We start from the raw sequence: 18,315 nt of genomic DNA, 5'->3' as shown, positions 1-18,315 counted from the left end.
TTCTTTTCTCTTTAATGTCCTAAGGAGCAAGATGTGCTGAAGACAAACTGAGTCAACTTTTATGAAGACGGAATAGAATATGGTACATATTGTCCTTTGGAGCTATAAAAATTAGAACTGTGTTTTCAAACCAAAGTTTAATTGGATAAATTTGGACCCTAAAAACATGCTCACGCTTATTGGCACAAACTTTGAAACAGTCAAACAACAAAGAGAGAGAGAAGAGCTGAAAGGCATTTGAAGAAGGGGGGAAGGGAGAAAAATTGGACTTTTGAGTATATTTTGTTTTGACTATAAAAAAAAAAGACAAAGAATGGAAGAGGAGGTTTTTGTCTAAATTATGTGATATGTCTACTGTTGGTCCAGTGTGTGGAGATTTGAGACACCTTTCCCAAAAGTTTTATTCCATACCTGTTGAAGACCCCATAGGACTTTAAACTGTATCCAAAATTCTTTTTTAAAAAAAAAAAAAAGATGTAAACATATATAGAGAATGCCCTTGGCAACCTTATCCCTTCTTTTCTACGGCTATCAACCATTTCTGACACTTATTCCCTTTTAACACAGTTGCTGGATTATACTGTGGCACAACAGACATAAAACAGAAGAGATTTACTTTAAAGTTGTATCCGTTTTCCTATCTATAGCTATAGCTAATTTATTTAAAACTTACTGTCCGCGTGGAATAAATTACTTAAATATTTTGAATATTTTAATTAATTGCTATTTCACGTTTGCTTAAAAAGCTACCATGTTTTCAAGGAAGCATTTATTCCTTTACATAAGTTCACTTTCTGGACCATAAACCAGTACTTTTAGAGCATTGCCCTTACCCAAACATTTTCTAAATTAGCAGTCACAAATAATTCTGAATCTAAACCTTCCTTCTGCTTAGGGGATTCATTGGTAAGGATATAGTACCAGATATAATACAGTCCTAGGAGAGCTATTCCATATGCAAATCAGTTTATGGTGCAAATCATCTTACAGGGTAATTCCTGAAAAAATGTATTGAGTCCTGGGGAAAAGGGAGTGAAGTCTATCTGACCCATGGGGTTGAAAGCTGTACAAGAGAAATAACAATATTTTATTTGGAATTGTGCTGATGTGGCTAATTTTTCTGAAGAATCATAGTGTGAAGCATCATTTCTTTTGTCTCCTCCTTTTGTAAGTCATTCAGTAAATGTCTCAGAGAATTTAAGCTATAGTGCATCTTCATGCATTAACATATTTAAGTGTACACTTTAAAGTTACATCTAAGCACATAAAATATGGACGTAATAAAACTTTGTAGACACCTATATTCTACGGTTATCCTAATCTGGCTGCTTTCATTGCCTGTATAGTACATTTTCTGTTGAATATGCAAGTGGCGGTAAGCTCAGGTTAATTGCTTTTTTATGTGTGTGCTTGTGAATAGGAAGAAGATAGGATACCTGCTCCTTTTAATTACTATGTGTAGAAATCACCACATATTCAGTGGATAACAGTTATGGTAAAAGAGCGAAATAAGATGATGCTCCTAAACAGCAGGAATAATAAGAAGTTTATTTTTTTGTTTGAAGCATTTTTAACTCATATTCAGCCAAAACTGCTCATTAGCCAGCTAACTAAAATTAGAAACAGGATTGTCCTTCACTATACAAGTGTGCAGCATAAAAGATATAACATCAAAGGGAAGAAGGAAGAAGGAAGACAGTTCAGTAGGTCATGGATAGTGAAAGGTCTGAGATTAAGACAGCATCAGTAGCAGGATGGAGGCTTTCAGATTTAAATGGAACCGGAGACAATGCAAGGATACACTTGATGTTTAAACTATTGATTTGAGCTTGTTTGGGGTTAAGGTCACATTAGATACCATATTAATTGCATGGAAGCAATTAACATCCATTGAAAACATGAAATGGATTTTGTTTTTTTACGTTCTGGGGGATCGTGATCATAGATCTATTTTCATGAGGCATGCAGGTATAGACCCCCTGGCACTTTATATGTAAATATTTATTTCTCCAGTTTTATTTACTGCCAAAATGTGATTTTGCACCGGGTGTTTTCTTACTAGTTCTTTCTTTACAGCTGTTCAAAAGATTTCTCCAAAGAAACTCAGATATCATCACATCACCTTGTAATACACCCCTTTCACAAGGTTACTGTAGTTATTCATCATTCTGTTGCATTTATTATATTTCTTGGACATACCTGGAAGCCTGTTGTTTTAATGCTAGCTATGAAAAGTCTATCACAGTAAAATAAATAAATCAAATAGTGACGGGGAAAGAGACAGAAAAAGAGGACTGTCATCATGTGTAAACATCTTCCCCAAAGCAGAAACGTGCATCATCGTAAGACTGTTTAGATGCGGCTGCACCAAATAATTAAAAACAGAATCCAGTTATATTTTAAATCTAATTTTTATGGTGGAGAACACCTGCATTCAAAATATTACTTTAAGGAGGAGAGCGAATATTTGCCAAAGGGGAGAACACAATAACTGCTAATGTGAGAATTCAGCCAACAGCTATTGTTCTGCATCTTTGTGCTCCCTCTGCTGTTTGTGTGGAGTAATTTTCCATCCTTGTGATGGTGATGGGCGCATAACACCAAGGCTTATTACAGTGAAGACTGACATCAGTGTAGCTGAGATGCTGTTGCTTAGGGGTAAGATGCCTGCTCCACTTAGCATTGTCTGGATGATTATGCAGAAATGCGAAAAACCACTATGACTAGTGGCACAAAAGGTGTGTGTACAGGTGTGTGTGTGTAGGGGCAAGCATTGCTTAGAAATTGATGGCTTTGTCATATCAGTTCCAGTTGTCTTCAAAGCATCACACTTCTCTCTGTTCTAGGAAATGAAAAGAAAAAATGAAACATTTTGTTTCAAGCTTAGTTAAAAAGATAGTTTGTGTTTGTGTGAGTAGCCAGAAGCGAAGAAGGACATAGAAGCACCTAGATTGTATGAGAAGGATACAAACACAATGGAATGAGGGCCATAAAAACTTTTAAGGATATAAAAAGTGAGTCTTGTCAGGAAAGGCAGGGATTGGCAACCGGTAGCCTCTGGCCTAATTTAAAGGCCTTCTGGAAGCTAGTAATTCAGACTTCTGGCAAGAGCAATCTGCTCTAGACTTGGCTTGAGAAAGAGGTGAGAGACAGTGCCATGTGCCAGAAAGAGAAAAGAAAAGAGGTGAGGTGAGATCAGGAAGAATAAAGGAATGACCTTACCCGTTCTTGGCTCTAGCCATGACTACTGCTTCCTTAAGGTCCACCAACTACTAACATGCAGGCTCTTTCTGTCCTCAACAGAAAACAAACAAACAAATTTTTTTGTGTTACTTATTTTTGACCTAAGAAAACCAAGAATATTTTATTTGATTAAAGAAGTTTGAAAGGAGCAGAAGATTTTGGATGAATATTAGGACAACTAATGCAGTATTGGTGAGGGAAGAACTACAATGGAGCCAGTTCCCTGGAGCAGTGTTTCTAAACCTTAGCAACTTTAAGATGTGTGGACTTCAACTCAACATGGTTGGCTGGGGAATTCTGGGAGTTGAAGTCCACACATCTTAAAGTTGCTAAGGTTTAGAAACACTGCCCTAGAGGGATCATGGTCTCTACCTCAGTGGAAACGTTGATGAGAAGCCAGAGAGCCTTCCATAGCAGATAGTGTATGCTGACTTTCTTAGATCAAGCAAAGCATTGGGCAGGGACATCCACAGGAGGTAAAAAAAAAAAAAATCAAGATAGCAAGTGTGACCATGCAACCCAAACCCCGCCCGTTTTGTACATGATCCACATCACGCACAAAAGGGCAGGACTTTGACAGCATGATTGCAAATGCCATCTTGACTTTTTTACCTCCTCCTCAGAAGTCACTTGTTCTTTAAAGGCAATTGCAAAAATTACAAGCTGCATCTACCCAAATTCTCAGATTAATTTTGCTTTGTTTTTGTTATCTTGGAGACTGGAGCCTAAGAGCATAAGCTTGCAATGGATGCCTCTTTAGCTGCAAGCCCAGTAAATCTAGGAAATAGCTTGATTCTAAGAGGCAATAAACTGTGTGAAATGATGGTTGTCTTTGCCTCAACTGGATAGCTTTCGGGGATAAAACTTCATTTCAGCTGAGAGCAAGGATCCTTTCCTCATCAGCTGATGGATGTATAAGTGATAATCCTGGTTGGGTGGCTTGTTTTGTTGCTGCTGCTGGTCTTTGGAGGTATGAATTCCACATCTACAAACAGCAGAAGCAGCAGAGGATTCCAGGGGGAGGGCAAATAAAGACTGCTTGCACCTTCTGGAAGCAGTCAGTCAATGTGGTGCATACATGAAATTTGATATTTAATGTTGGTTGAGCTTATTTAATTTTAATGTTTAATTTGCTGGGCTTTTAAAAAAAAAAAACCCTCACGGGCATAATTTCCAGAAAGAAAAATTCTAGCCCAGTATTTCACAATCTCTGCAACTTTAAGATATGTGGATCAATATATAATCAATAAATGAAATAATAAATGGTGCAAGTGAATGATAAGAATGTATAGCGATACAACATGCACAACCATTTAAAAAGTAAAATGGGTTTGTTAAAAATCCTTTTGAAATAGGAAGATTTTTGACGCATGGTGAAAACCCATGAGGCAGAGAGATTTGGTGAATTCTGTTCGGCTATATAAATTGATTTAATAATAAATAGTGGCTCCCTTATTTTTAACTTCCTTTTATCCTCTGTTTTATTTTGTTTTATATATTTTTAACGTATTTTGCTGTTTTTAGCTTTGTTGTACGCCACCCAGAGTCACCTGTGGTGAGATGGGTGGCTATATAAATTGAAATAATAATAATAACCACAACAACAATAATTTAAAAAAAAATTCAGAGAAGTCAGGGAGCCATCACTAAGAAGGCCTTCCGCCACAGCTATTGATCTAAAGCCTTTGACAGAACTGTGCGGGCCTAGGCAGATTTAGAAGAGCTACTCAAATGTAGAACTACACTTTACAGCAGTGTTGTCCAAACTTGGCCACTTTAAGATGAGTGGACTTCAACTCCCAGAATTCCCCAGCCAGCATGGTTGGCTGGAGAATTCTGGGAGTTGAAGTCCACTCATCTTAAAGTGGCCAAGTTTGGACAACACTGCTTTACAGCATTACAGAGGCTGCTTCCATGTTGAAGCTTCCTCTTTTCCTCCATAATGTTTAGAAAATATACCACCCTCCCACATGCAAAGGCAACAGTGAGGTAAAATCTGTGCTTCCTGAGCACATCCTACTAACACGGTGTGGCTTCTGGTAGTTTTCATTTCAGAAGTTAATTGCCTTAACTCTTTCTCAAGAAGCAGCACAGTAAAGATTGCTATGTTTCTTTTGTAGCTGCAGGGTAGATGAATCTGTATTGGTAGGAACTCCCACTTCCCAGCTGTCTATCCTTAGGCTGAGAAAATTAAGTTGAATCTTGAGATGTGGAAGAAAATGCTACCCTACAAAACTCTGCTGTTTCAGAGGTGATCCAGAAAGCACAGAGGTTTGTGTCAGCTGATTTGGGGATCCATCTATATAATTTATTATTGATTGATCGATTGATTATGTACCATTAAGTTGCTGTTGTTTCTTAGAGAGCACATAGATAGATTTTCTCCATGACAATCTGTCTCTAACCTGGTCTTTCAGGTCTTCCAACCGTGCACCATCACAACTATAATTGAATCCATCCACCTTGCTTTTGTGGTCATCCTCTTCTTCTCTTTCCTTCCACCTTTCCCAGCATTAGAGCCTTCTCCAGAGAGCTAGGTCTTCCCATAATGTGTCTGAGGTAGGATAATTTGTGCCAGGTCATGCATGCCTTGAGTGAGAATGTTGGATTAATTTGTTTGTTGATTCATTTGTTTGTTTTCTTGGCTGTCCATGGTCTCCTCCAACACCAAGATCAAAAGTGTCAATAGTCTTCCAATCCTGCTTCTTCAAAGTCCAACTTTCACTTCCATAGGGTATCACAGTGTATACCATAGCTTACATGATTCTCACCTTTTCTATATAATAGGTGGGATAAAGATTAAAACAAAACATAACCATATAGACAGCCTTTTGAAACCTCCAAGGTTTCATGCCCAATCTGATTTTATTTTTTTAATTTTGTTGTTAAAAAAATAAATATTCTTTCATTTTTGGATTCTTTTAATAGGAAGGGAGGGAGGAATGCTGGAAATCTAAAGAAGAGCCTCAAACACCTTTATTTCCAAGAATACTCTGGAACTCACATGGAAATAAAATAAAAATGGGGGACAGCTGCAGCCCATATGTAACCACCCTGAAAATGGATATGATTTGCTTATGGAGTGGCTGTGCAACATGCTTAATATGTGTGTGAAAATTGCACAAATGCTTAACGCTTGGAAGAATACCAATATTGTACTCCTAGACAAAGGGAAAGATAGCAAGAGTGAATGGAAGAACTACAGGGAGGTTAATTTGTTAGGTGTGCTGGGAAAAATGTTTGCACGATTTTTATCCAAAGAGTATAAGAGATGACAACAAGCAGCATTTCGGAAGCACATTGTGGCTTTATGCTGGTCAGAGGTTGTGCAGAACAGACTTCTGTTCTTCAGCTGTCATCGAGAAAAATATATTTATGAGAAAAAGAATATTGTACATTTGCTGATTTAGAGAATAAATTATGGAGTTTTTGCACAAATATGGAGTTAAAGGCTGGTTGCTGAATATGATATGAGTGGTATATGTTGAAAGTGAAGCATGCATGAGAATAAAAAGAAAGCTTAACAAATTATTCAAAACTGTCAGAGAGTAAGACAAGGATATATGATGTTCCCTTGGTTGCTTAAATGCATCAGTGTTTAAGGAATGCTTGTGGTAATGTTAGAGGTGTGTTAGTTGGAGACGTGAATGGATATGAACATTTGTATGCCAATAGTGATGTGTTGTTGACTGGGAAGCTGAGTGGAAATGTATGAATGCAATGGTTGCCTGGATAATTTGCAAGGATAGAAAGATTATGGAGAGGTATAGTGAATGGTATTAGTAGAAACTGGATTTACACATATTTCCCTTTCTTTTTGTTACCTTATACCTTGATTTCTTTGGCTTAGTAACTCTTTGCATAACACTGCTTACTCTGAAAGAGAAGAGTGTGATGGTCATGTATGTATCTGCCTAGCGAAAAGATAAGACAAAGAGCTTCTTCAGTGTTGGGAGATAGAAGGGATGTCAGGGAGCATCTCCTTAGTTTGCCTTCTGGTAAACAGGTTTTCTGTAACTGATGTTTCCCTTCCTTGTAGTTATTTTGGGAGAATGTCAATTTCCCTCGCCCAAAATGATTGAGGCCCCTGCAAGAATTTCCTTGGCCGTTCAGTACTACATAGCCATCTTTGAAATGGGGAAGGACTATGTTACCAGATCCATTCACAATAGTCTTGTATCGATTCATTGCTAATATTAGAACTTTATTCTCCCATTTACATAATATGAATGCTAGAAACCAGAGCTTCTTTATTTACACATGTTTAGCTGGTACAAAGATCAGAGATTAAGTCTTCTACAATCCCCTCACTTAAATACTTTTCTTCCTTCCAGATTTTGAAACCTATAAATTGATTTGCCATTTTTCCTTATGGCATTTCTGTTTTCAGGAATTTTTTCATCACTGGACATATGGGAAGATATCAAGTTATTATTTTACAGCCCAGTCTGACTGCAGTTCATTTATTAGGTATCTGTCTAGTGTTCCTGCACTACAGTCATAGATTAAAAATTGGATGTGTCATCCAAAAGACATGTAACAAACCAGTATTTTTTAGCAAGTTGTGTATATGAGCTTGTAAGATCTATGTCCTTGAAGGTTGCTAGTTCAATGAAAAGGCATATACACACAAGGCATAAATAGCTAGGTATTCAGAATTTAGTATTGCAAATAGTGGCTGGTCTTACTTTCAGCTTGATTCAGCCACAGATTACCCCTTTTTAAGTATAAATTTCAAAAAGTACAGATAGTCTTGGTTTAGCAATCACAATTGGGAGCAGCAACTCAGTTGTTAAGTGAAGTGGTTGCTCAGTGAAACCACGACTATGCTTGCGTTCTTACTTTAGTTTTCCTTTGCTTTACAGACCTACGAAGGTTGTAAATACGAGGACCAGTTGTAAAGTTACTTTTTCATCACTGTTGTAACTGCAAACAGTCACTAAACAAGGTAGTCGCTAAATGAGGACTACATGTAAAGCAATCAAAAGATTAAGAAAATAGCTGCATGAATACACTCCCCAACTATGCTTTTATTTTAATTCTTACCAGTCGTATGCAATTACAGTCTCTTTGGTCAAATTTGCAGTTCCAAGGTGTTCTTCAGATCTTAGAACTGCCTGTATATTAATGACTGAGCTTCTATTTCATGCTAACCTGTGGTTTATTTTAGTAGCCAAATAAGCTACTATACTGGCTTCACACAACATATTCAACCATAAACTATGGTTTACAAGTGATAGTGGCTGGGTTTAACATTTAAAGCCAAAACTATGTCATAGCTTAATGCAGTTTGTAGAGCTTTTTATTCATCTTTCTTTCCACCGCCATCCCTGTAAAGCTTTACAGAGTGGAAAAGAACAGAATATAATAGACGAAAGGTGAGAGCAGTGGAGACTGGGCTAAGCAGAGAAAATAATAGTTAAGTTGAATGGTTAGTTGAGTTGCAGGTGCTTAGGCTAGATAGCAGGCTTAGCTGCAGTAGGGCTTTAGAAGCTAGGTGGCTCAGTCAGTGTAAAGGCTGAAGGTGGCAAAAGTAGAAGCAAAGACCTCAGGCCAGACAAGTCCATGATCAAAACACAGTACAGGCACCCTCTGCATTGAAGGCTGAGAAATAAGCCACAAGAGATCTGTTAGCATGTAAAGGTAGAAGAAATATAAATAAAATTCAGATTCTGGGGCTGTTACAAATAGTGGGATTGACTGCATGATTCTGTAATAGTTGATCTTTATCATTAGGGCTTGTGGTATCTGCAGTAAAGGCAACCTATCTATCTAAGCCCTGTCCTTGACTCCTCACTTCTAGCTCCTGAGTGTGAATTTGAGTTTCTAGAGAAAGATTTATTGCCAAGCTCTGGGTGATGCTCTGAAAAAGGGGGGGGGTGAGGAGTGATTAGAAGGAAATGAAAAAGATGGTATCTCCAAAGTTATGGGAGGCAGTTCCAAACAGCAGTGGGAGAAAAGGCAGAAGTCTGTCTTGAGATAGCATATCAGGAGTTATACCTACAGATGCTTTCTGTACAGCATGCTTATTCTAGGCATTACCAAATCAATGGGTTATCTGCAAATCTTAAAAGAGAAATTTAATACGCCCTGCATCACATTCTCCCCAGGTGTGAGAGACTGTAGGATGCAGCAGAGGAGTTTGGTTGGTGTAAGAAGAGGCAGGTTAGCCTAGACGTGGAGACCGTGAGAAGGAAATGCTTCAAAGAGACCCCACCTTATTTATTTATTAAATTTATCTCCGCCCATCTCCCCCTAATGGGGGACTCTGGGCGGCTCACATGATCCATTAAAATAATAAATACATATAAAATTACAAAAGACATAAAAACTGTACAAAACATTACCAAGCAGAAAAGGTCCAAGAGGCTGATGGTTTCCCGGGCTGGAGATGAAAGGCATCTAAGGGACCAGCCATCCCCACCCTTGATGTCTCCCCTCCTCCCCCCAGGCCAAGTGGCAGAGCCAGGTCTTCAAATCCCTCTGGAAGGCCAGGAGTGAGGGGACCAATCTCAACTCCGGGGGCAGGATATTCCGAAGGGTGGGGGCCACAGCCGAGAAGGTCCATCTTCGGGACCCCACTTAATCTTAATCTTAATTGGTTTAAATAATTTAATTAATTAATTAACATTAAATTAAACTGATTAAATCTTAATTGGTTTGATTTAAGCCTGCTTGGGAACTTGCTTTTACAGTTTTCAAGATTATGCTTTTATGCCTGACTAACATTAAAAATATAAAGAGATGTGGTTTCACTTCTTGAGTTGCCTAGCTATGTGGAGCTTGACCCCTATGTTGCCTTTTCTTTTCTTTTCTTTTCTTTTCTTTTCTTTTCTTTTCTTTTCTTTTCTTTTCTTTTCTTTTCTTTTCTTTTCTTTTCTTTTCTTTCTCGTTTTATTTCTAGGTCTGGTTTGCCATTTTGCTAAACCACACGTGAAATCCAGCATTAGGGAGAAGAAAGTTCAGTTTTAATAAAAATAAGCGTGCATTCAACATTTAGATTCCATTCTTAACTCTATCTGGCCTCTCTTTTGGGTTGTTTCTTTGGTATATCTCACTACATCTTATTCCTGGGTTAAGTCACCAAAATACAGATTGCATTTTTGTGATCTCTATTTCCTGGGTTCTTTTATCAGCATTCTGTCAAAATAAAATGCTTCTCCATATTACCAGTCAAACTCAATGTCTTATTCTGTGTCAGTCTTGCCCAACTTGTGTCCTTCAGATATGTTGGGGAAGAAGTCATAGAATTCTTAGCAGAACACAGTAATTGTGAATCCAGATTTTGCTAGGTAGTCAAAATGGAAGGCAGCTTTTCACTTGCTACACTCATTCACAAAGTTAATTCCCTCTCTTCCCTATTTCTGCAGGACGATATCCACAACAAAACAAAGGCACCTACATCCCAGTTCCTTTGGTTCAAGAGCTGGAAAGTGGGAAATGGGGTGCTAAGATCACCCACAGGGCCAACAATTCTGTGGCCTTGAATATTATGCCAGCTGCAAACTGCATTGTGGGAAAATTCCGCATGTATGTTGCAGTATTGACTCCAATGGGCATTCTCAGAACAAGACGAAACCCAGACACTGATACTTACATATTGTTCAATCCCTGGTGTACAGGTAAGGCATGTACAATGTATACATGATCGTGATAGTAACAACCACATCTTAAGTGCAACTGATGTTTTTGTAATTTATTCAAAGAGAACTTAAACTGACTTTCTAAAGAGATGCAATTGAGAAGTCCAGATAGTTTGTCCCATTGTACAGCATCTTTATGTTCATCATCCTGCTTGTGTTACCATAATCCTGTGTAGCTTGGAGGTAGGCACCCTGATGACTTCCAGATGTTTTAGATTACCATTCCCCAATCCCTTGCCACTGAACATGTTGGTTAGAGTTCATGGGAGTTGAAGTCCAAAATGTTAGAGGATACCAAGTGGAATAAATTTGCATAAAAATAGATAAATATGGAAATATACATAGAATATTACCTAAAAGGAAGATAACACCACAATCTGATTTTTATATGATATTTTTCAAATATCTTATATAAGATATTTTTCCCACCCTAGGGGTGCCTCCATTCTTCGTATTGAAATTGACGTTATGGGGAGATTCTGATCTTCCTTTCAAGTAAATATAATAAAATTAATGAGAGAGAGAGAATGAGAGAGAGAGACTACAGTGTCCTGGTTTTATTGTGTCATCCCCATGACAAGAGCAAACAGATTATGATTCCAAATTCATTACATCTAGACCTTTCAATTAAAAAGAAAACGAAGATAGAGGGAACATGTGTGGAGGGAAGGTTTAACATCTTCCTTTACTACTGTGATGTACTGGCTGCAATTGACAGCTTCCTCAGGACTGTGCTGGAATTTCCATACACCATGTATTGCATCCCCAATATATTTTTATTTATACTTGTATTCTGCCATTCTTTGAAAGACTCTCATTGTTTTACATATGCAGAGATCTTCCCTGCAAAATCCAAAGATATAATTTAGGAAATGTGAACTGAGTCAATTTATTAAAAATGCAGGTCAAGTGGGATTCTCCAGCATCTCCAGCCTAAACCAGAAAGAGCTGTCTATCATAAAATGTTCTTTCTTGTCTCTCAGTCATATGAGCCAAGTGGCTATGTAAAAGTCTATATTCCGTATAAAAAGGGACCATGTTCATGCTTGTCACAATGTGCAGCTCTTCCTGCACAGATTATGCCTTTAAATCTTTTGGTGTAGAATTGCTCACTCTTACAATTAAGAAGTTTCAGAGTAATTCTTTGATCTGCTGTGTGGGTGCCTAATGCCATCACAGCTCTTAGACATTTCAGCTTAACAACGCAGAATCATAAAATGCTTGATAAGAGGTGACAATTTAATCATGCTTTACAGATCTTGCTCAAAATAGTTAAGAGTTGTGATCCTTCTTTTTTCTTTTTTCTTTTTAATTTGGAGCATGCTTCATTTCCTGTTGCAGAAAATTGTGTGGGGAGAAAAGATATTCTGTGCTATGATAGATGAACAAAAGGCTGCCTTTTCTTATCGTATTATTCAGCTGTATTAAATTCTGACATCTACTCTCAGCAAAGTACATGTATTAATCTGTTTTTATAAACAAAAATCTGATGCAGAGGATGCAGTGTTTCTGGATGAAGAAAAAGCAAGAGAAGAGTATGTCCTGAATGACCTTGGGGTTATTTTCTATGGGGACCCTGAAAATATAAGATCGAGGAGTTGGAACTATGGTCAGGTAAATCCATTTGAAAGAAATGAAGAATAGCTTTTCTACTACATGCTGCACCCCTAAATTCTGCACCAGCAAATAGATTGATCCTATTGAAACCTGATTCACTCCTGCCCAAATACACCTGTGCAAATGAATAAGAGTGTAAGGCTAACTGCCCTGTAATATATAACAGATTTAATCAGGGGGATAAAAGTTTGAAAGAACTGACCCTGCACCTCAGTCTGGAACGTTTTGCTCCAAATGATATGTGTTTATTTATTTGTTAGATTTATATATCACCTTTTGTTCTGGCAGCTCAAGATGGTGTATGTAGCATTTCCTCCTTCCTCTTCCATTTCCTCCTCCCTGCAACAACAACACTGTGAGGTAGGTTGAACTGTCTGGCCCAAAATCAGCCAGTGAGCTTCCACCACTAAGGGTGGACTAGAACCTTGCTTTTCCTGTTCCTAGTCTTAACCTTAACCACTATACCACATTGGCTGTAAAAACCACCACCACCACCACCTTCATGTATGGATTTCATCACACATTTTTCCTCTGATTTAGCTATGAGGCACACGAATATGACAAATATAACTTGAAAAAATGCATGAGATATATTAATTCAAAAGCAGATCCTCATTTCTTAAAGAATCAACAAAATACAAATAGCAGTGGAACACATCTTAACTGTTCCTCATCAGAAGCATACCATAGTCAACAACTCAAACTCAGAGACCCAATGTGGGGTAGTGCTGGTTTAGGAGTAGTAATACCTAGGTTTTAGTCTATGTTCAGCCACAGAAGCTCATTGGGTGATTTTGGAAAAGCCATTTTTTCTCAGCCCAACCTACCTTGCAGAATTGTTCTTGTGGAGAAAAAAGGAAGAGAAAGTGTTGTGCACATTGCCTTGAACTGTTTTATGTATCGAATACATAAATAAACATGTACAGTAATGTGGCATCACAATGTGCACTCAGCGGTTATAAGCTCTTTTGAAGAGGGAACTTGGCATGATCTTCTAACTGTATCAAACATTCAGTGGGCCCCAAATTGTTCAGACTAGGTTTTCACAACCTACTGTTCTATTCTAACTTTCAGATTAATGGGTAACTGTATCAGCAGTAAAAGAAGAAAAGCTCTTTGGAAAATAACTAGACATGGAGGACTTCTGTAGAAGCTGTTGGATCTGCAGGTTCAGGCAGTACTGGTGGAGTCCAATCCTTTCTATAGAGGAATACATATGCCTCCTCTAGGATAAAATGCTAATAATTTGGCCTCTAAGCAGCACTTCACCATTGGGACTGAACTTCACTTTAGCCTTGTTGTTGTCTCCTTTATGATCTTAATTGTGAGGAGTCCAGAATCAGAGGATTAATCAATTTCTGGCATATTCATTTCCTAATTTTGTTGCTACCCTAAGTGGAGCAATATCCAGAGAAATTGGATCCCATCCCAGAATTTCCAGTCAGCATGCCCAAGCAGATGAGTAATCAATACAGGGTAGAAGAGTTTAAATGTGTTAGCTAGCAGCCTTCTGTATTAGCTGACACCTGCATCATCTTCAAGGTCAGTCCTATGTAAAGCACAGTATGATAGTTCTCAAGGTTCAGGATACAAGGTCAAAACATGGAAAGATTTCTTGCCCCTGGGAAGGAGTGGCCTTCATATGGCTGTGTAGTATGACTGTTTTTCTGTTGTCCAAGGCAGGTTCTAGTAGTACTCCTCAATTCTTAACTGGAGCAGATGTGAGTTTATTGACTCATCTGTCAAAGGCAAGATGACCTGTTCTATATAGTGCTAGGTCTATAACTGCTAAGTCCTTTGCAGTTTTCAAGGCAAGGTGTTTCGGAAGTGGTTTGCCAGAGCCTCCTTCCTAGGGCAGAGCCCAGCTGGAGAGCGCAGGAGGCGGGGTTTCCGTTGCTTTGCGCCCTTTTTTTTGGGCACGCGCTGTTTTTCACGCTTACCAGCAACTGTTCCCGACTCCTTTTTGGAAGGCGCCGCCAGCATTTTTCCTCCCACCAGAGTGAGAGTACCCATTTATCTACTCACGTGAGTTTTCGAACTGTTGGGTTGACAGGAACTGGGGAGGAAACAGGAGCTCACCCTGTTAACGTGAAGGCTGGACTCGAACCGCTGAAGCATCGACCATTTCTGGCCGGCAACTTTCAGCGTCATTAAGCCGCTGCACCACCACGTCCCCATATTTATATTTCAGCTTGTTCATTTAACCAGAGCCTCAATACACTGGTTTAGAAACGAGAAAACTGGTATTTGATGCTTAGCTAATGAAATATAGAACTTGAGGGAAACAGTATTGGCTTATTTATGATGCCCATCAGCAAAGCTCTCGATGATTTCTGTCAGCAGCTTCCTATAGATTATAGATGATAGCAGTCTCTGTGATAAAAGCCTTGTGGAATACCATATGTCAACTGCCAGAGGGCCAAGCTAGAATTACCAATGATGACCCATTCACTTCATTCTGGTAAAAAAATGGAATCACTCCATAGACAAAGCTAACCCCTGCAAGCTGTTCAAACAGGCTAAAAGAATTAAATTATTTGTTACATAAAAGCCATGGTAAGGTCAAAAAGTACAGAGAAGGAAGATTCCCTGCCAAGTTCCTCTATGCAAATAATTGACAAAATAGCTAAATCTGGTGAAAAGGGTGAAAAAAGGATGTCTTATCTAGATACAGCACTCATTGTTTTGCTACCCCAAATTCAGTCAGATTTTTTGGAACTGGCCCAAATAACATCTGTCCTGGTTAGGGCCAACTGTATTTTGCTGATTGACCCTCACACAAAGACACACAAATTCATTCATTCATTGATTCATTCATTGATTCCAACAAGATGTAGATATCCCACTTTGGCATAATGGTCCCTTTGGTCAGTCTTATCACCCTAGATAATAAATTTGGACTCCTATATTTTTATTAATGGCAAATAACATTTCTTTCATCACCATGAAAATGGGCTGCTTGGTATGCTTGCTCAGATTTAGCAGAGTCTAGCATAATGTACATTCTAAATGATCTGCATAGCAGGAGCATAGGGACCTTTCAAATAGCAAAAGAGGGCATCAGAGATCAACTTTGTCAATAGCTGCAGTCAACCACTGCTTGCAGAGATCATCAAATCCTCAAAATAGTGCTAGCATCTTACTTACAATCTTTTTCTGTCCCTGAGCTTTCCAGAATCCAACACCTCTTAAGGTACTGTACATCTTTTCCAAGAAAGTCTTGTTAGGTACTGACTATGCTAAGTATCTAGTCTTGAAACCTCCTTTGGGCCAAGTATGCTCATCAGGGAGCTAGAATAGATAATAGCTGTCTCTTCAGAAACAAATTTGGTGGAATAAAACTTGTATCTGGAGTATAGCCATTAAAAGATTCATTAAAAAAAATAGTCCAAACAGAAAAAGAGGGAAAGTAGCATCAAATATAAAATAGTGCATTTACATGCAGACAAATCCACAATTTTGAGAATGAAAGCTCTGTTGAAAGATCTGAGTAAGAAAAGGAAGAAATAAGAATGGTGTTGCAGGGGCTGACTAGAGGGCATTATCCTGGAACAGATGATGAAACATTTATACAAGCAATCTACAGCAGTAAGGGCTTTTTTCCAACTATTTTGACATCTGCTGGAGGTCTAACTCAACTAAAAATGGAACATCCAATAAATGTTTTGATTTGTCTTGCTGTCAAGTCTATCTCTCAGAAGGTATAAGAAGGGTCAAGAAGAACTATTGTCCTCAAACCTGACCAATGGGGAAGAATTGGTTGACAATGAATGCTGGCAGAAGCACTGGGGAAAAGTGATGCTATTACTTTGGAATTTGATAGCAAGAGCTATGAAAATGAAATGTAATTTGTATTTTTGGACTCTAGCAAGCTGATTTCAAAAACTTCAGACAAAAGTTGGATAAGATCAGATATCTAAAAATCCTGAAGGAAAAAAAAAATAAGGCGGTACAGGAGTGTCAGAAAACTGAAATATAGACCTAACAATGGTCTTTTGGTTAGAAAGTGATCTCCAGTTAGTTGTTCTGTTTTGAACATCTCTTAAACATGGTTTCTTTGGAACTCATATCATTCCTGATTCTTCAGCATTGACCTTAGCTCTGATTACTCTATTACTGACTTCATTCAGTCCTGATTAGTGACTTGATCACAGCTTCTGGTTCCTGGTTGTTCACTTCCCTCTGCTCACTTTCTTTGGCTAAGTGCTGACAGTGTGTCTACTATGCAGAACCTTCACAATTCCATCAGATTCTTTTTTAACTCTCTGTAAATGGAATTGAAAACCAAAGAGTAATCACTGCCGTGCAGTCCATGAATCCTATGGTCAATGGTCCAAACATAATAGCAGAAGCAGACACAGGACTGGAGTGCTAAACTGAACCATGGACAGAACTTGACGAGCTGCTTTCTATTGAGTAGGCAAGTTGCTCCATGTAGCCCAGTAAGATGTTGTACTGGAATCCCACAACAAATGTTTAGGAGCTAACAGTTACAAACCAGTCCAACTGTAAAATTCTTAGCCACTCCGCCTCCACAGAAACAAGATTCTTCCAGGTCCATGAAGGCTGATTGAAAGAGGATAGGATATAGTTACAGAAATCTTAGCAAAAATATTGTTTTACCTTTAGAATCTAATTTAATTCCCAGGTTCCTAAGGTTGTGACTCTTTCAGTCTCTTCCTCATGGCCCCCATGTAAACTGGTGAGGAAGCCATTCTCTTGGCTGATAAAGGAGAAACATTCAGATGGTTAGGATGTGAATCTCTCTGAGGCTCTAGGCATACCATTACACCAGCAAAATAAGAAATGATAAAGGTAAAGCCTCTGTCAAGTCAAACTTGGCTCTTAGTGTCTACATGGACATGTCGTTTTTGTTTTTTAATTTATTTTTATAATATTATATTGTGAAACATACACAGTACATTATATTATTTTGATACAGTGGTATTTGTACAGTATTGACTAAAGATTATTAACACTCTAATGTAATAATTTTACACCACTGAAGATAAAAAGATAGAAATTTAATACTGATAGAAGGGTCAGTATTAATTATCATTTAAAGTGTCAGTGTTAATGACCATAAGATTGTTTAGCTTTTTCATTCAGAATTGAATATAATGTTAAAAAATTGGACACATCCATGTAGTTAATTTGGCAAAAATACAGATTCTTTTCCCAACTTCTTAGTCTTGTCTACAACTTTGGGATTTTACATCCAAGTACTAGCTGAATCTAACCCAACTTAGATTATTCAAGATCAAAAAAGCCCTTTTCAAGTGCTTGTTCACTTGAAAGACCAGTAAGAGAGAAGAAATGGGGGTATCAAAAGAAATCAGTTTGGTTGCACAAAGTGCTTTCTAATAAGCAGAGATTGCAAGGGACAAATATAGGAGATGGAAAGAGATATACTGCAGTCACCCAAACCTTCAAGGAAGGATCAGCTAAGCTAATCACATCTGATTGTGGTGGATGGTGAAAAAAGAACCAAAAGAGCTTCTTTGACTTATTAGGAGCAAGAAAGGCAAGGAAGTGTAGGACTGCTGCTAAAAGTAGATGATGAAAGATAACAAGGAGAAGATGGAATAATATATTTTTTCTTCAATTAGCTGCTGAAGTTACAAACCAAATATTTTTATGATTGATATATGGTTTGGAAATGATCTTGGATGATGACACTACCACATCATCTTAGTTGTTACCCTTCTACAAACACTACAGATGCACTACAACCTGAGGGCAGACCTCAGGATTAGAATAAGCCTGCTCATAGGGAACTGCAGATACTTCAAAGTGTTTAAAGATACAGTAC

At 38.1% G+C, this 18,315-nt stretch overlaps 1 protein-coding gene across 2 annotated transcripts in view; it reads left to right on the top strand.

Annotated features, from left to right (window-relative positions):
* F13A1 (coagulation factor XIII A chain) overlaps nucleotides 1–18,315 on the top strand; it is a 101,520-nt gene that overhangs the window by 25,926 nt on the left and 57,279 nt on the right. For both annotated transcript variants that reach the window (XR_015794030.1, XM_088130807.1), the window contains exons 4-5: nucleotides 10,614–10,865; nucleotides 12,382–12,500. Coding sequence is in view for 1 of the 2 variants with exons in the window: in XM_088130807.1 (XP_087986933.1) it covers nucleotides 10,614–10,865; nucleotides 12,382–12,500 (371 nt within the window). In the remaining variant the exon portion in view is untranslated. The remainder of the gene's footprint in view (nucleotides 1–10,613; nucleotides 10,866–12,381; nucleotides 12,501–18,315) is intronic.

This window comes from Python bivittatus, unplaced genomic scaffold (assembly GCF_059951505.1).
Source record: "Python bivittatus isolate LINGU-HERP-01145 unplaced genomic scaffold, Pbiv_v1 ctg000840_np1212, whole genome shotgun sequence".
Taxonomy (NCBI): domain Eukaryota; kingdom Metazoa; phylum Chordata; class Lepidosauria; order Squamata; family Pythonidae; genus Python; species Python bivittatus.
This window is presented reverse-complemented; position numbering and strand designations above follow the sequence as displayed.